We start from the raw sequence: 19,092 nt of genomic DNA on the forward strand, positions 1-19,092 counted from the left end.
GGAGGGGGAGGGGGGGAGATATGCATGGTTTCTGAACCCAGCTCCTGATGGCGGCAACTGCTCAAGGGACACAAGCCAGAGCTACCAGCTAAACCAGCTATTGCTATTGTTTCAAGCCACTTTGCTTGGAGCCACATTACACAATAGATGGAACAGCTCCACAGCATGAAATGCTCTGTTCTGGCTTAGCATGCACAGGCTGTGGTACCACCACCGCTTTCCCCCATACTCAGAGCAGGCATCACTAATCAATTCTATCACATTCCCTGAGGCCAGACTTGCCTTGCAATCCTGTTCAGCCAGAGGTCCTGGAAGTTTATAAAGTGAGTAGAGCTGAGTAGAACTGATCAGTGAACTGAGGTCTCAGTGGGCCAGAACCAAGAGAAACCCAGGTTTCTGTACTACAATGAAGTCTGTTATCACCCAGTGGCAACTCCTGGGAAATTCAGGCAAAGTAGTTAACCCTACGGCCCTGCAAACTCAGACTGACAAAGGGCAGCAAGAGTCACACATGAGGTCTGTGGGCTATGCTGACTGCCAGATAATACCTTCTTCCATGGTGCACCCAGTGGGGCTTCCCCTACCCTTACCAACAAAATATCTGAAATCCCTACTGTGAGGGGTGGATATATCCACTGAACCCTGGGCAGTGAGGTGACCCATGGCAGCAGCGAGACCAGAATGGCAGGACGTTCCAGCTTCCAGCTGCTATCAGGGTGCTCAGAAGACCAGCTCCCATGGGCCCAGCCCCTCAGTGCCATCCACATGGTGTCCCCAGACAGGCCCCTTGAAAGGAGGAAAGAGGAAAGCCCCTGCGTGCCCCACTCTTCCAGCTGACTGCTGACTGGGTCCCACATGTGCCTGGAAGCTAGAATCCAGGTCCAAACTGGACCTCTGCGGGGAATGACCTGACTCGTGTAGACAGGTCTGACGTGCTATCCCCACCTGGTGGCCAAGGAAGCAGAAACACAGTGGTGGCAGCAGGCAGGGGGAGCTGGGCCTGGGGCCAGGGAGGCCTACCTGTTGACCAGCAGGAAGTTGGCCACGAGGCACAGCAGGGAGGGCACGGTGGAGGCGATGGCAAGGTAGCTCTCAAAGTAGTTCTGGAAACACAGAAGTGGGGAGGCTGCTGTGGTCACTTGGGGACAGAGGTAAGGCCCCACTGCTGGGGCATCTCCCACTGTCCCCAGCTACCCAGGAGGTGGCTAAATCCAACCAAGTCCAACTGATCTCACCCCCACCTCCAACCTAAGACACTCACTTGGTCTCTCAACCAACAGCCACTGATGTCAGCTGTGTAACACTTAGTTGGGCTGAGTGCTGGGGTCATAAGGAAAAACGAGACACTGTCTGTGTCCCCAGAGATGCCCACACTCCCACTTAGTCCACCTGTCCCATCCAAGAGCCAGGACAACAGGGCGGACCTTACATATGCCTGAAAGGAAAAGCTCTGTCCTAGCTGCCTTCTTGACCTATTGCCAAAATGCAGCATAACCCACCCCGCGTTTGTCGGGACTCAGCCACATTCTTACATTCTTGGCACCAAATGAGAGAGTGTAGAAATACATAGGCCCAGTTCTGGACTCACTCCCCTGGCACTGCTGCTACAGAAAGCCAAAGCCATTTGAGGAAGTGGCTCTAAGATAGACCAGGATGAAAGGAAAACGCATTTTCCTGGCAGCGGCTCCAGGACGTGATAAAGGCTGTGGGGGCCACAGAAGGGAGGGCACCTTTCTGATCACAGCAGAGCTCACTCAGAGCTGAAGAGGTTGCATGCAAACTGGATGTGTTTATCAGGACTCAGAGAACTGCCCATCCATAAGCATGGGCTGCACTGTGCATGCATTATTCCTTACTACACCTGTCTTGAAGAGATCTGCACTGTGCATGCATTATTCCTTACTACACCTGTCTTGAAGAGATCCTGGAGGGACTGGGGGCATGGCTCAGTGGTACAGCAATTGCCTAGCATGTATGAGCTTCAGGGTTCAAATCCCAGCACTGCAAAATGAAACAAGACAACCCATTGGAAAGGGCTGATATCTTGGCTTTGGTCACTGTAGGTCAAACCATGAACTCCAGGTGGGTAATGAATTCTAAGCTGCAAGAAGAGCCGCTGTGTCTTAAGCATGCAAAGGATTTATAACAAAGGCAGGGGTTTAAATACCATTTAACTGTAAACAAAAGCTGGGTGAGTTTTCCACTCTGGGAAGCTTAAGAAATTTAACTTAATGGAGGAAACACTGGGATGCCAAGTACAAGCAACAACATTCAGAAAGCACCTTGCCAACTGCAGGACCACTGATGAATGTAAGACCTGCCTCTCACTCAGTTAAGTGAGGCATGTCCCAATGGGGGTGTAAGACAGAGTGTGAGGGTGTCTAACAGCTCAGATGTCACAAGAAGAGATGTCAGAATCCCTTGCTAGGGTTTTTGTTTTGTTTTGTTTCCCCAGATCAGAGGGACTGGTGAGTTCCAGGGGGTTCCAGGTAGGAGGGTGAGCCAGGGGAGCCACAGCGATGCCTTTAAGATGTTGGGAACGGGTAGGGGTTTGAGCACAGGTCTCTGAGAAAGTAGGCCTGTCATTGGATCTTGAAACAGAGGGTCAGAGTCTCCATTCTGGGCAGGGCTGATTGCAACCTGGAGGCTAAGAAAGAAAGATATCATAATGGGCCTCTCGGAGTCAGAAGCAGACCTTTCCAGGCCTCTTTTAAGCATGCAGAGGGTTTTGTGGCCTTTGAAATCTGCACCCTGAATATAAGGTTTCGCTGGCCTTGCAATTAAAATGATAATCGCAGCTTGTGTGGTGGTCCATCAACCATGAACCTCAGAAATAGTGTTCCGCCTTTGGTGCCCCATTGTGTTCGTCCTGACGGGCTCAAGAGAGCCTGGGCTAGGCTGGGGCAGTCAGTCGATTCCACCCTGACATAGTGGCTGCGCCGTGGGAGGCGAGGTGGGTACGGGGCCGGAGTAGTGGAGGGGTTAGAATGAGGGGCCACAGAGTGGGGACCCTCACGGGCCCCTCCATTCGGCGGTTGCTCTATCAATGGCCCATGAATGACAGTCACGTGGGCTGGAGAATCTCTTCCTGCCAAGAGGCTCAGATTCCCTGAATGTTTTAGGAAATGGGGATTTTCCAGGTAACTGAATGTTCTAGTTCATTAATAGTTAAGCAGAAGACCGTGTCTTTTAATGTTGCGAAGGTTTTAAATATTGACAGCTGAGTAAGTCCCCAAATCCCTTTCCACTGTCAGAGTCTATTTCCCCACTTTGGACCTGCGGCAGGGCCGTCATTCCCACCAGTACAGATGGGAGGTGCAGGCAGCATAGCACAGCCCATCGGCCTTTTTGTTTGCCTTAAACTTTACCCTGATGGAGCGACTGGAGGTTCCATCTGACCCAGCCATCCCTCTGCTGTGTATCTTTCCAAAAGAACTAAAAGAATCATACCACAGTGATGTATGCGCACCCATGTTTATAGCGGCACAGTCTGTGATAGCTAAAATTTGGAAACAGCCCATTTGCCCATCAGTTGGACACTGGATAAAGAAGATGTGGTTTTTCTATAAAATGGAGTACTACTCAGGCATAAAGAATGAGAAATTAGAGTCATTCATAGGAAAATGGATACATATTGATATATTCCTAAGTGAAATAAATAAGTCACACGTGTAAATACTGAATAGTTTCTCTGGTGTGAATAAACTATAATAGTACATAAGATCCTAATGAGATAACTGACCATGTGAAATAGGAAGAAAAGGGCTAAAGGTGTGGGGAAAGTGGGAAGGGTAGGGGAAAGGTGATAAGGGAAAAGAAAAAAAAATGAGAAAATGAAAAAATGGAAATAAAGTGATTGTAAATGGGGAGGGGAGGAGGGGTGAAGGGAAGGCAGGGACAAGGGGAAAAATGAGAACCAAGACCTGTCAGGTAAAGGTACAAGATCCCAACAATGAATGTAACTGTACTGTATACCTAAAATGTACCAATAAACTCAATTAAAAGAAAAACAAACTTTATCCTGATGGAAAGATGTGGTGCTTCTATCTGCAGGTAAAGCTCCCGCAGAATGAGGTTTGGTGGGTGGACTCTGGTGGTGGCTCCCCGACTCCTGTCTCCTGTGCAGCGTGCAATTTCCTCGCAGAGTGTGGGCTTCCCACCAAGAAAATAAAGTGAAGGTGACAGGTGTCCTTCTGGGAGGAAAGTGGCCATGTCACAGATGACCCCCCCATGGGGGTCAAGACACTGGAGATGGCCCCCCAAATTTCTGAGAGTGGTCTCTTCCAAAGAACTGAAGCTCTCAGTTCTACAACCACAAGTCCCTGAATTCTGCCAATCACCCGAGTGAGCTTGGAGGTGACCCTTCCCCAGTGCACCTTGGCTATGGTGGACACCCGGCTTGCAGCCTCCTGAGAATTAAAGCAGAAGACCCAGGCAAGCCCTGCCTAGATTCCCGGCCCATGGCCCGCAGGATAATAATGCATTGTTTAAGCCATTTTTGTCACACAGGGTTTCAGATAGCTGGACTCCTACATCAGGGACTTTTGGAACACAGCAGCCATCCTGTCCTTCTCCCTGAGGACAAGGACAGCTCATCGTGGTCCTCAGCTTGACTTCCTGCCAGACATGGAGGACCTATGCACTTGTCCTTGGGGAGAATGAAGGCCACGCTTGCTAAGCACCCCAGGCCCTTCAGCCTGTCTTCCACAAACCCTCTGTGGAAACTGGATATTTGCAAGTGGCATGCACAGAGGTAAAGAAACAGACTTGATTTATGTGCCACTGTGCTGTCTGCCCAATCCATGCATGGCTGGAGGACCGGCAGGGAAAGGCTGCGGAATTCCAGGCAGCCTCCACCTCCCCAGGGTGCTAAAGAGAAAGGAGCTCATAGTCAGCATTCTGAACACTCAAAGGCAGCCTGAGGCGAGGCCCAGCCCTGAGGAACTTAGAGGAAAGTGTGTTCCTTGAGTGTCTGATCTGCCTCCTTGCTATCTACTGTCTTACCAGGTTGTTTGCACCCTGCAATTACCTGGGGCTCAGGAGGGGCTCAATACTCAGCCTCTGATAGCTGTGAAGCCAAATATCACCCTCACCACTGGGTGACCCAAGTGGGGACATGGAACCCTGCAGGACATCTGCCACAGCAGCTCACACGTGGCCGGCATGGACCCCAGCCTGTTTGCTCTTCTCAGTGGATAAGTACGAGGCAGAGCTGGACTGGCCCTGACCATTCCTATGAGAAGCCTGAGGGCAACAGGGCTGCACTCCCTGTAGCATCTCACTGCGCTCTAGCCGAGGCTGCCCATCCCTGGGCAATGTCCACAGGCCTGTGGATCTGAGCAGTTAACAAGACAAAGAAAAGATGAAGAGAAAAGCTGCCAACTCTGCCACCACTAGGAACAGATGCACTTGGTCAGTGGTAAGCAGAGACCACGTACAACAGGATAGTAAGGGTTGGGACACAATTTAGTGATAGAGTGTTTGCCTAGCATTTGTGAGGCCATAGGTTTGATCTCCCAGCACGACAAAAAGTAAAAAGTAAACACAAGATGCTGGGTAGCACAAGGCAGGCATCTAGTTTCTCTCCTCACGAAGTCCCTAGGGATTGGGGTGGGTACTCAAAGCTCAGCCCAGAGGTGCCAGTAACTCCCAGATGGCAGGTGAGTATGACCATGCCCCTTGTGGCCAGGGGATGGAGACACTTGATTTACTTGTGATGGTGATAAGGAAACTCATTTTCATCTGCTACATTCTGGCCCAGTGTGGGATCACCGGGAAAGGGGAAAGATGCTCTCCAAATGCAATTTTAAAACCAAGCTGAGCCTGCCGGCCAGATGTGCAGCCCATTTTCCGACGGGGAGCATTTCCTCCTCCCCACCACGCTGAGGCTCCGTGCTAAGTGGCTCTTCTGGAAGAATCTGATTCTGGGCTCAGAGTCCAGGTAAAGATGTTTCTCCGGGCAGGGAGGTCCCGAAAGGAGCCCGTTTAATCTCTGGCAGGTCCTAGTTAAGCTTCCTCTCCCCCAAACGCCATTTGGGCTCTTTGAAATAAGTGCAGCAAATTAGTCACGAGCCACAGCAGCCTCGGAGCCTGCAATGCCACCAAGTAGCTCCGCCAGACAGCTTCGTGCGGCCCCCACTTCCAGAACGCACGGGCAGAGGCAGCTGGGTTCCTGCGGGGCGAGAAAAAGCGATTCCAGCCTGGGGGTGGCAGCTCAAGGCAGCAGAGCGTTACCTGGATCACAGGGGCATGAAATTAGCAGCAGCGAGCAGGCTGGAGCCAGGAATAGTTTGCCGATGCAAACTTGCTGCCTTTTGAGAGTGGAGTTCTGGGCCTGGATGTTGAGGGCTGGCGCCCTCATCCTGGTTGCGGGCACACATCATTCCTGGGCAGGCAGGAGGAGAGGTGAGCAGGGGACAGGGGTCCCTATGTGGGCAGGCTGGTGTCCCTTCTGTGGGTCCCAAGGCCCTAAGGACGAGAGTATGGCCGAGGGCATGAAGGAGCTGGGGCTGCCTAGGTGCAGAGGGAGGGCTGGCGTGAGAGGAGCCCTGGCCCAGAGAGGGTGGCCGAGGTACCAAGCACAGCACGAAGCTGGGGTCAGAGCCAGACAGACACTCCTGGAAAGCTCCAGCCAGACAGAGCCACTGCCACCCCGAGGACGTGAGGCCCAGTCAGATCTCTGCAGCATGAGTCCTCTTGACAATGGCCTCTCGGGCTCACTAAGCGCTGGGGGCCTCCCCAACCCCACCCTTCTCCACGCCTCCTTTGGAATCCCTGTGAGAGGGTCAGGAAAGTACCCAGGCCTCTTGGTGGAAGCTTCCCCATGGTCCCTACTGGAGGGAAGCATTGAGGCAACTTCTCTCCTCTCCATAAGATGGGTTTATCCAGGTGCAGTGACACACACCTACAGTCCCAGCACTTGAGAGGCTGAGGCAGGAAGATTGCTGGGAGTTGGAGGCCAGTCTGGGCTCCACAGTGAGTTCAAGGCCAGCCCGAACTGCGTAGTGAGGCCCTGGCTCAAAAACAAAATTAAAAAATTTAAAAGAGGCTGGGGATTTAGCTCAGTGGTGCCACTGCCTGCCTTGCAAGCACAAAGTCCCAAGTTTGATCCCTGGTACCCCCAAAAAATTAAATACGATTAAAAAATTAAAAGTTGGGGTTGTTCACCAGCCTAAACTGACTTCCAGGAGGTTGTACCATTACAGTACCTACCTGTACTTTCTCTCTTCTGCACTGCTGACTGCCAACAGGCACTCCGTGGTCACCCGCTGGCTAAAATGAAATTTCACTCTGACTCTGCCACAGCCAGCCACCATGCCCCTCTTCCCTTCCCTCTCCACCTACTAACACTTCACCTTTCTCTGGCTGCCCCAGGGATACTCTCTGAGGGGGTCCCCCAGGCCTGGTCTCATTCCTGCTCTTGCAGAAACCCCACACTACATCTTCCTTCCATAGTGGGTGGAAGAACCACCCCCAGTCTACCTAGAAACTCAGAATGTGATCCCACATGGAAATAGGGTTTTTGCAGATATGGTTAAGATGAGGTCACAGTAGGGTAGGGCAGGCCCTTAACCCAATGCTTGAGCTGAGTGAGGCAGGAGGGGTGCAAGTTCAAGCCCAGTGTGGGCAACCTAGACTTAATAAAAACTATAAAAAGGCCTGGGGACATAGCTCAGTGTGAAGACCCTGGGTTCAAACCCCCGTGCCTGTGCCTTCAAGAAGGGTCAGGAGGGCTGGGGATTTAGCTCAGTGGTTCCGCGCCTGCCTTGCAAGCTCAAGGACCTGAGTTTGATCCCTGGTACCAAAAAAAAAAAAAGGGTCAGGAAGGAGTACAAAAGGACATAGGGAGAGGCCACATGGAGATAGGGCAGAGGCTGAGGAGTACCAGAGAGGCTCGCAGAAACCAGGAACTCTTCCTGAAGCCTCATTCCCAGGCTTCTGGTTTGCCATCCTCATTTTGGCACTCAAGAGAAAGGGACGCACCACCCCTCCAGCACTTCGCCCCTGCATCTTGCACAAGCCTACCTGCTTCGCCAGCCTGGTGGCAGCCTCACCTCCAACTGTGCCCTCTCCTTTGCCCATTTTCAAGGCACTTTGGCACTGCCCATGCAGTGGGAGCATACCGGGCAACGTGTTATTCCAAAGCCCCAGAGTGCACACCGATGCATGCTACAGCGCTCTTTTTCCTGCCCCCTCTACCCCTTTTGGTTCAGCACCAACACGTACGATGGTCTCTCCACAACACTACAGCCATTTCATCCTTCTACAAATGCAAATATACCAGGCTCATGGATGCTCTGGGCCCTCGGGATTTGGCCTTAGTCACTGCCTTTGTGGAACTGTCACCTAGTCAAGGGGACAGTCAGCCGATGCACAAGCAGACAGTACGAGGGGGAGTGATACGTGTTACAAAGAAAAATCAGCAGGGTGGTTCTTCCGTGATCGCTTAAGGATCACCACCGTGGGAAAGAACCACAAGCAGGTATTTGTTTCAAGGATGAGCAAAAGACAATCTCCAGGCCAAAGCTGGCTGCCACCCTTTTGTAAATCCCACCTACACGTTCCTGTGCTGCGGTAGCCTTCACCCTTGGCAAGCAGAGCTGTGTAGCTGCAGCGGAGACCGTGTGGCCTGTGGAGCCTAGAATATTCACTCTCTGGCCCCACAGATAAGTTTTCAGGACTGTCTAGTTTAATGTTAATCTTAAAGAAGAAAACAGAGTCCTGAGTCACCCAGCAAGTGTGAAGCACAGCCAGAAGCAGATGCCAATCCTCCTGAATCCCAGGGTCTGTCCACCATGTGGGCGAGAAGGGAAGCCGTCTCTGCCAGGCCCCCATATGGCGCAAGCAGCTACATGCTCTCAGGCCAGAATTTCAGGGCAGAGGAATAGCTCAGAAACAGAGAAGGGTCAGGGAAACAGGGGAGCCCACACACGGGTACCTCAGTCATTGCAGATGCCTAGGCCATGCTATCCTTCCTCTCCTGTGGCCTGGTCTCTACCAGGTGACTGGGGAAAGGAGGAAGGCCATTCTAGAACCTCCCTACCCACTCTTGTCTGACCAGGTCAGCACATCCAACCCCCAGAGGCCCCCGCAAAACACTGTCACAGGCTGACAGCCAGTGGCAATGGTCATGGTGATCAGGAGGTGATCTGAGGTGCTCCAACCAGGAGAACCATAGGAGGGTGCCCTTCACTAGCCACCAGGCACTGCCTTGCCCCATGCACTGGTCTGCGATCAGGAGGCAGTTTCTCTCTGCAGGTGAAGTGGCAACTACAGGCAGCTGCAGACCTCAGGTGCACATGCCCACACACATACACACAACCACAGGAGTCCAGCAGAGCCCGAGGTCCCCCACTGTCACCAGACCCTTCTAGCCAGCCACCTCTGGTAATGAAGGCACTCTGCTTATTGTGCACAGACTTCCTAATCTGGGTTCTGCTCTAGACCTGCATGATGACCAATCATGTTAAAAAGACACTGGAGTACTGCAGGCCCAGGCCATCCTCTAATTTGTCGAGGAAATCACCTCTCAACTCTAAGGACGTGAGCAGGAAGAAATAAAATCGAAGGCAGAGAGCCAGTGACCAATACCCCAGGAGGGCCAGGGAACATGGCATAAGTGGGAAGGGAGTTCTGAGCACTCAGGGAGAAAACAGGAAGAGAATTAGAGCAGACAGGGCCACTGAAGGAAGGTGGGACTGACAGCATTTTAGGTTGGGCTTTTTCTCTTTTTTTTCCCAGGCTGGGCTTTTTCTTTTCCTTTGTAGGACATGGCAAGAGCTAAAAACAGCAGAAAAAGCCATCACAGGTGTATTTATTAGGAATGGCACGCTGGCTGGACCTGCAGTTAGAATCAGAGGGTGGACAAGGGAATAAAGAAAATTGACTTACTTTGGGTTTTAATTTTTAAAAATAGCAGTCACCCATGCTGGGCCAAGTGACAGGTGGCTGGCAGGGAGGGAGGTGACTGTCCTCTGTGCCAGGCGGGCAGCCACCCACCCGTGCCCTGTAGCAGGAAGCCAGCAGCCTCCTCCATCCTACCTGATCCAAACCCTTCTTGGGAACTCCGCTCTGAGAAAGTGCACTGCTCGCATCTGCTCCATTTGGAGGGTCTGTGTTGCACTCACACGACCCCTGGGGGCACCACCCCCCTTCTGAGTCTGGGATGCTCCCTGCTCCCTATGGAATCTTCCTATGGAGATGCACGCGCAGGACTGAGGGTCTGGACAGTCACCAGTGTCCTCCCGAGGGCCCAGGAAGCCTCATGCAGATTGGGACGCTCCAGGGGTTGCAGCCCCTGCTCTTGACATGAGCAAGTCACTTATGGTCCTCACTTTCCTCCTATGCAGAACAAGATGGCTATGAGGCTAGCAGCAGAGAGTAGTGATTTCAGGATGTAGCCCACGAAAGGGCAGAAAACCCATTTGATGCGTCACGGCGAGAATCACTCCTTCTTTCTTCTTACTAAAGATGAGATGTCTGCGTCCTTTCCCGGATCCCCCTCCTCTGAGGAGGGCACTTGAGCCCTCTGGCCTCCTCCTAGACCCCATTCACCCAGGTTCCCTCCCCTTCCTCCTCTCTCCTGCTTTCCTTTGCATCATCCTGCAAACTTTCTCTATTGCTCTCATACTCACAGTAACAGAACAGGAAATTCACAGCCTTCCTCACGGTTCCCTGCATCCTGGCCTCATGGCCCTGCCCCTGTTTAAAGCAAACTCCCTAAAATAGGTCTCTAGGGTTACCATCTCCACTGCTCCCCCCAGCCTCTCTCACAGCCACTGGTCCAGCTGCTGCTGTGCCCTTCGTGGCGCTGCTCCACAAGGTCTTCAAGTGCCTGTACAAGGTAAAAACCTCCATCCTTGTCTCATGTGGCTTATAGCAGCAATGGCACTCGCTCCTCCTCAACAACTACAACCAGAAAGAGGGTTTGTTTTTGGATGTAGATACCGCTTCCTAAAACAGTGGCTTTCATTACAGACATGGAGGTCTCTTGCCAGGTGCAAAGTGCCTCGTGGCTAGGAAACATTTGAAAATGCAGATGCAGACCTCAGAGGTTGAAAGGGTGAACAACACAGGCTCAGAGAGCGAAGGTCTGGGTCCAGAGGTCATTTACTTTGTAACTGGGAACAAATAACTTACCCTTGTCTGGCCTTGGTTCTGTGCTCTGTAAAATGGGCATAAGAAAGCAATGACTTAGGGCTGCAGCAAGGACCTCAAAGCAAAGCCTCGAGCATCCAGTGCAGCTGGATAAGCTCAGCTTAGTCAGTGAGGAATCGGCACCCAGTGCAGCGGCCGCCCACTATGAGGGCTGTGGATATGGCTGGGACCCTGCACAGTCCTTGCCAGCAGCAATTGGGCAATGTGGGTGTTCTGGGGATTTTTTCCCTTGTGACACTGTCAGGCTGTGTCCATGTCACAGGCATGGAAGGCCTGGGACCACAGAGTTCCCGCAAGCCACCTGGCAGGTAGGGGCACTGCCAGGATTGGATTCCTTTTTTGCTGAATCTGGGTTCTTCCCTGGGACCCTGGGGTCCTAGGAGACAGGCAGACATGGGACAGGCAGACAGGCAGACAGAGCTTTCATGAAATAAATGACCCTAAGGGCTGAGGATTTAGCTAAGTGGCGCTGTGCCTGCCTCACAAATGCAAGGTCTTGAGTTTGAGCCTCTGCACTGGAAAATAAATAAATTAATGGCCCCAAACTCTTAAAACTCCTGGGCAGGTGACCTCCACTCCCTGGTAGCACACTGAGAGGTTCCTGGGCTGGTCAAGGGCCTCCCAGCAGCTCAGCGGTATGGTGGGGTGGAGGCCAGGGTGGTCTCTCTCGTGCCCATGGCTTCACGTGCTCTGATTGGGCCTAAGAAGAGGGGGCTACAGAATGTCCTCTGTCCCCCAGTCACACTCATGTGGCTCCCTCAGCCTCACTCAAGGGAGCGTCTACCAAAGGAGGGCAAAGGACCCCAGGCCATCACCCAGGAGGCGGGCTTGGGGACAGCACAGCCTTGCCGAGGGGGTTCATCAAGCCACACATCAAACCATCCCCCTGGGTCACTTACATTCCAAGAGCACCCTGCTCTGCTGAGACGAGCCCATTTCCTGGCAGGGTGGCCCCTCCGATTCCCCCAGGCAGAAGCTTGCCTCCAATGCTAGGTTGAACAACGGACCTGTACCACAGGAAACTCTTCAGAAGGCTCGCCGGTCTCTTATGATGTAGCCAAAGCGCCCGCCCCCCCCACCGCAGATGGGGTGACCGGCCCAGGGGCTCCCCAGTGGCTGTGTGAGGCTGCGTGGGAGCCTCACAGACAGAGCTTGGACACTCCTGCACCCAGCCCCTTCTCAGCCTGACCATGTGAGAATTGGCTGGGAGGGCGGGTAGCTTGTTTAAAAAGCTCCCCAGGTGACACCAGTGTGTGTGCAGCCAGGGCTGAGGACACCAGGGCGGAGGGACAGGGTGGAGGGACAGACTGGAGCATGTCGGTTACCAGCACGGGCTCTGCCAACTCAGCTTGGGCCAAATGTCTCTGTGCCATGTGCTAGCAAAGGACTTGGGGTGTGCTTCAGTTTCCCCATCTGGAAATTGGGAAAGCGATTCATCAGACCACCAAGAGGTGGGTGGATACTGGCTGCGTGTAGCAGGGACTTGGGAACGTCAGCAGATCACTGACGAGCCCTCTGATGACCCCTCTTTCACTTCCTCTCCGCCACACTAGTTCATTCTGGTTACTGTTAGCGCTTCTTCTCTGGATTGCAACGCCTACCATTTGTCACACAGACGGCCGCACTAGCTGCCTCTTCCAGGGGCAGAGGGATGGAGCCAGACCACGGGCTGTAAACACAGGGAAGAGCAGCTCTCAGTCTCCCCACCTGCTGGGTCAGGCCGACCTGACCTCCTTCCTATGGCAGGAGCCCCACTTTATGTCTATGCCAGTCCGCCTAAAAGAGCAGAACTTCTTTGGCGGTGGTCACTGTGACCCCAGGTCTCCTCCAGCTCCGTACAGAGCCGTGCTATCCTTATCTCAGACTGGAGTAATATGAGGCTTCCTCCACAGCCTGTGATAACCAGTGCCACACACATTTGTGATGTGCTGCTATGTGCTGGGCACCATGCCCGGTGTGCCAGGGGCACAGGGCTGTTCAGTAAGAGCTGTACTCTGTCTCCTGAGAGCTAGCAGTTTATGGGGGAGGCGTCCTCTGTGTCATCTGGGATCTGAAGTTGGCGCCTTACTGAGGGCTGCAAGGCCTGGTGTGCTACAGCAGGCCAAGTATAGGGAGCAATGGCTGCCCTGCCGGTGCACAACACCCATGGCCATGAGCTGAGGACTTGGTGGACACACAGGGCTCTGGGGACCCAGCAAGGAGCTCCCAATGCACAGAGAGGAATGTGGGAGCCCTGGGAGGCACTATCACCCTCCTGCCCAGCTCCCTGTGCTGTCTTGGCGGAAGGGAGCAGGGATAGCCTACAGGAGGCACTGAGGCATGCATGGCAGGGGCCATGCAGGAGGAGGCAGGGGTAGGGGTGGGGCTCAGGCACAGGCACAGGGAGGGACAAGAGACACTGTCAGTTTGCTGCCCAGCGGCCAAGATCAGGCATGTGGGGTTGCAGGATAGAAGATCAGGCCAGACCAAGGACATGCTCTCCACAGAGGAAACACTGGTGGAGTCAGGATGTAGGGTGCTCCCTGTCCCCAGGACAGTCCCCTACACACTGCTTTCTGAGCATGATCACCTCTGTCACCATCTATGTGCTTACATCCTCCATGAAATTCTCTGCAGCCCTTCCTAGCCGTGTGATCTTGGGCAGGTTACTTAACCTCTCTGAGCCTCTGGCTTTTTGTCTCCAAGAAAAGGATTCTTGCCTTTCAGGACTAATGAAAGGTATCATACCTCTGCCTTCACACTGGCCCAGGAAATGGCAGCTGCCTGCACTATCCGTTGATGTCACGTCTTCCTCTTTTATGCTCTAATTTTTTGGATCTGGGCCAACAGCCTGTGGTGGGTTTATTTGAGGCTCTCATTCCAGAAAACAGAGATGAGAAAGCCCAGCAAGAGGGTGCTTTCTAAACCATCCCTGAATCTGTTCTAGGCAGAAGGAAACCAAGCGGGGTGGGAGGTGACCCTGGAAGTGACATCATTTGGAATGTGGGGGAGGTTCTGTTCAAACTTCCTGCTGGGCCAGAATCTCCAACAGTGGTTTCCAGCCCAGCAAAATATCAAAAGGAAAGTGGGGAAACAAACCAGTGGCTGCTTGGCTAATGGAGCTGCAGGTGGCCGCAGGAGACAGTCCCATTTGACTCTCCTGCTCCTCCCTCCACAGGGGTCCTCAGGATGCAGGGCCGAGCCGCACCACGTGGGGGGAAATCTGGAAGAGGGGGAAGCACCGGGTGGGGGCGGCGGTGGCAGGCGTGAGGAATGAGGCAAAGAAAAATGGCCTGCAAAATGCACAACGCCCAGCATGCTTGCTTCCCGGAGCCGGCCCATGAATCGAGGGGTGACAGGTCTCTCATCTCTGATGCCAAGAGCCAGGAGCTCCGGGCAGCCGCAGGTACTACATCCGCACCTGCCAGCACTTGGGAAGAGGCAATAAAGCATCGTGGCAGGGCCGGGAATGCCAAGTGCCTGCAGCTGGGAGGATGGCCCTGCGAGTTCCCTGGCAACGAGGGCAGCACCGGGACCACGTCGGCCATGCCGGCTGGCTCATCCTCCTGCAAAGCCTCTGCCCAGGGACGGGGTGACCGCTGGAAGCCGGCCAGGACAGGTGCACACACAAGCTACCCCAGGCTGGCTCGCTGGACAGGCGGTGACTTTCTGCAGGAAGCCCGCTGGGCGGCCCAAAGCTGGGACGCCTGAGTCCCCAGTAATTAAAAGAGTAGTAAAGCAGCCCAGCGAAGCAGGTGCCTCTGGAAATCCGCATGGGCAGTGAGTGGTGGAGACTGTGGGCGGGGCCCTGGAGGATCATGGCCATAATGTTGGCACACACCTGTAATTCCAGCCCCAGGAAGGTGACACAGAAGGACTGTCATGAGTTTGACGCCAACGTGTTCAAGGCCAGCCTAAACTACATGGTGAGACTCGGACTCAAAACCCCTCCCCCAAATGACGGTGACGTCTATACAGCAGCCTGTGACACATGGGACTGGATGCCATTGTCACAACAACCCTGATCAGAAGGTGGCAGCAGTGCTGTCCTCTTAGAACTAGGAAAGCGAGGCAGCACAGAGCCACTGAGCCCAGGGCTGAGCCAGGCAGGATGCAGACCCAGGGGCTCCCCCAGGCTGTGCTTCTCAAAGTCCATCGAGCCCATCGGTCCCGGGAGCACAGGAGCCCAGACAGGCTGGGTGGCACTGGGCTGGCGTCACCAACGAGCTCCCGGTGCTCCTGGCCCGCGGACCACACCAGAGTAGCAGGGCTCTAACCACTGGACTCCCCTCCTAGGGATGTCTTTGCCACACAAATGAGACTCTGGGGCATCTGTGAATTCCCAGAATGGCAGAGGAGGCCAGGAAGGGTGTCAGAACTGTGGGATCCGGGGTGGAATGTGGGGAGCAGAAGTTTTAGAAATACCCATTTTAATCTGAATGTGGTGGCGCATGACTGTAATCCCAGAATTCTGGGAGGCTGAGGTAGGAGCATCACAAGCTTGAGCCTTCGCTGGGTAACTTAGTGAGACTCTCTCTTGAAAAATAAAAAAGGCTGGGAAGAGAGCTCAGTGCAAAGGCCCTGGATTCATTCTACAACACCCACAAAAAGAAAGAGTGAGAGAGAGAGGATCAATTTTCTACCCTCTGAACCCTGCCTTGCTCCCGGGCTGAACATCCCCCACCGGCCTTTGCAGAGCTGAGCTCCTTCTCACCCCTACTGCAACCATCTTAAAGTTCCCCTTGTAGTTCTAACAAGTGACTGAATTAACTTTTTCCTTACCTCACCCTGCCCCCCTGGAAAAAGTCACTGGCAAAGTCGGCAGCTGTGGGGGAGGCTCTGTGCCACACCACCAAACACAATCCAGATGCCTCTGCTGGATGTGCGAGGTCCAGGTGACAGTCCTGAGGGTGTCCCTGTGACCACCTTAACCGCCAGTACACAGGGCACCCACAGCCTGCTCTGCCGCTGGTCCCGTGCGCTCGAAGTTCTCCCTGCTATTTGCATCCAGCCAGTGCGAGTCAGAGAGACCTCTCCTTTGGCACCAGACTATTTGTCTCCAAGACTACATTTTTCCCCTGGGCTAGGTTTGGAGTGTCCCCAAGGCTTCCTGTGTTGAAACGTAATCCCCGCCTTGAGGGATCAAGATGAGAAGCGTAATCCGACTGTGGCATTCAGAGCGGGGACCTTGCGGGTGACTAGGACCAGACAGTGCCATGAGGGCAGAGCCCCAGGATTGAGTCCCAGTGACTTCCTAAGACCAGACTCATATACACACATTCTCCCTGTCTGGCCATGTGGTGCCCTCTGCCATCTGGGGACTGCAGCAAGGCCGTCACCAGATGTAGCCTGTCACTTGGCACCCCCAGCACCATGAACCAAAATAAGTCTCCTCTCGTTGTAGGTCACCCAGTATTATCACAGGTCACTGTGGGATTGTGTTAGTGGCCACAGAAAATGGACGTGGGCATTCTTGTCTCTAATGACAGAACCTCTGCTTAAGTGGGCACGTGGAATAAAATCACACTTAAAGATTATACTTCTCAGCCTCCAATGCATTGCAGAGTTCTGAGCAATGCAGTGTAAACAGTAGCAACGTGTTATTTCTAGGAAGTGTTCTTAAAAACAACTGGCATTTCCTTCTTCCTACTGATGTAATGGCTGGAGCTCCTACAGCCAACTTAGTCTATGAGGTGACCCTGGACAGGAGAGTTACACACAGTGAAGCAACTATGTTTCTGACCCTGTAGAGCATCATAGCAACTGTAGGCCAGCCACTTCAGTCTTGAGAAAGAAAAATGACCTTCTGTCTAGTGTTAGCCACAGCTCTTTCAGAGTTTTCAGAGTTTTCTGAAACACGTCCAGTGCTCAGCCCTTACCAGGATGTCAGAGTCCTCAGGGTCCCTCCTCGAGGCTGGGCCGGAGCAGTTGTGGAGCTTGAAGGCCCAGTACTCCTTGGCGGTGACGAAGAAGTTAAATGGCAGCAGGCCGCCGATGCCCAGGCTGAAGAAGATGGCGTAGGTGGCGTTGCAGCGGTTGGGTGGCGGGCGGTCCAGCTGCTTCCTGAGCAGCGCCTCCTGGTCGGCCCTCAGCAGGCTGCCAGTGGCTCTGTAGGTGGAGTTGGAGCTGTGATTTGCATCGTCCTCTGAGGCAGTGGCCACTGTTGGGAGAGACCCGGACAGGAGGTGAGCTGGGCACAGCTGGGGACTCACCTGTCCTACAGTGAAACTACCCGCTGCTGGGTCACTGGGTGGGGGGCTGCAGGAAGACAAAAATCAGACTTGGAGGAAGATAGTTTCTCAGGAGTGTAAGTGACTTTCTGGGTCACCCCAGCCATGCAAAGGCAGGACAGGTAGCCCACAAGTGTGGGATAGAATGGTGTAAGACACTGCAGCCCAGTCTTGGAGGGCAAACCTGGCCTAAGACGTTCACCTTCTACTCTACACAGCCATGGGAAGACGAAGGAGGATCCCTGATGGGCCAAGAACAATCTCTATACTCTTTCTGACTTTATGCCAAAAAAAGTGGAGGACACAGCATAGAATACAATAATCATGCAAGTGTGCTGGGAAGAGAAAAACACACACATACACACACACCTCTGATCTGCACAAGTACAGACTGTCTCAGGAAGGACACCGAAGACATTTCTTTCTTTTCTTTTCTTTTCTTTTCTTTTCTTTTTTTTTTTTTCTTTTTTGAGACAGGGTCTTGTTAAGTAGCCCAGGCAGGCCTTGAGCTCATGGGAATCCTCCCACCACAGCCTCCCAAGTGCTATTACAGGTCTGCGCTTGAGCCTGACAACAGCCAAACGCATTGTTAGTTATAACTCTAAGACCCCTTCCTCAGATGAGGCGGTCTGAGGCTCAGCATGGCTGTGACTCACCCAAGGCCACTCAGCTACCGGACGGCAACACACTGAGTGGTCTGGAGCCCACACCGGCCTGCCCAGCCTCCCTGGAAGGGCACGCTGTGAGCTTGACCTTGTGCCAAGTGCCTTCCTTGAGGCCTCACAGCCAGGGAGCTGAGACCAGAGAAGGGAGCAGGCAGACACTCTCATCACCTTTTACTGATGTCTGGGCTCTGAATCGGATGGTGCCCTACCGGGCAGCGTGCACCCTGAGGCCCGCCTGCAAGGCGGAGGGATGCTCAGGCCCAGAGCGCCAGTCAGCAAGTCTATTTTAAACTCCTTTCGCCAAGCAGAGCCCCTCCAGAGCCTCGATCGACCAGCATCAAACCTAACCAGACAGGTGTGCACACCCTTGCTCAGGATTAGGGTCAGAAAAGGCAAAATGGAATCAGGACCCGTGGCGAACAACAGAACTGCAAGAGATGCAAATGTTCCAGCTGGGAGGGGTGCAAGGTCCAAGAGCAGCCCCCACCCGGCCAGGGCACCTTCTCAGCTCCCGTGTCTATTTGTCCAGGACCGGTCAGCCTTGACCAAGCTTTGAAGGAGACAGGAATTTTCTCTATCCCGGGTCATGGGCTGGGGCACTGAAGTGAGCAAAGCCTTATTACTCTTTAAAAAGCTATCTGCTGGCTTTTGGATTAAAAAAAAAAAGAAAGACAAAGAAAGGTAAGGAAATGCCCAAGCTCCCCAGGGTGGCCAAGCCTGCCTGGCCTTGCTCCTTCCTTTGGGACTTGGGGCTGCAGACCCTCATTTGGGCTGGGAAGCCTGGGTGCAGGTCCCAGCGAGGTTCCCAACTCTGGCTGAGCCAATCTGCCCTGTGCCAGAGGGGAAACTAAACCACGGGACAGCAGAGGCCCCGGCAGAATCGGCTCCCCAGTTGGGGCCCACGGAGCCAGCCGTCTCAGGGATCTTCGGGGCTGCCTGGTCCACACTCGGGCCCTGGGTCGGGACGCTGAGGTCCAATCTCAAGAAGGAGCAAGGGCGAGAGGGACAGGGGCGAGCTGCAGATCCGGGGCGGGGGCGCCGCACAGGAGGCCGGGATGGGC

At 53.7% G+C, this 19,092-nt stretch overlaps 1 protein-coding gene across 1 annotated transcript in view; it reads right to left on the reverse strand.

The window, feature by feature from the left end:
* The window catches only part of Slc29a3 (solute carrier family 29 member 3), a 31,956-nt gene extending 14,150 nt beyond the window's left edge, over positions 1 to 17,806 (reverse strand). The window contains exons 1-3 of the mRNA XM_010606248.1: positions 17,736 to 17,806; positions 17,016 to 17,296; positions 1,021 to 1,103 (exon numbers count right to left, since the gene is read on the reverse strand). Coding sequence (XP_010604550.1) covers positions 1,021 to 1,103; positions 17,016 to 17,296; positions 17,736 to 17,784 — 413 coding nt within the window. The 5' untranslated portion in view covers positions 17,785 to 17,806. The remainder of the gene's footprint in view (positions 1 to 1,020; positions 1,104 to 17,015; positions 17,297 to 17,735) is intronic.
* Positions 17,807 to 19,092: the final 1,286 nt, after the last annotated feature.

Source organism: Fukomys damarensis, unplaced genomic scaffold (assembly GCF_012274545.1).
Source record: "Fukomys damarensis isolate Sample0158 unplaced genomic scaffold, DMR_v1.0_HiC HiC_scaffold_20, whole genome shotgun sequence".
Classification (NCBI taxonomy): Eukaryota; Metazoa; Chordata; class Mammalia; order Rodentia; family Bathyergidae; genus Fukomys; species Fukomys damarensis.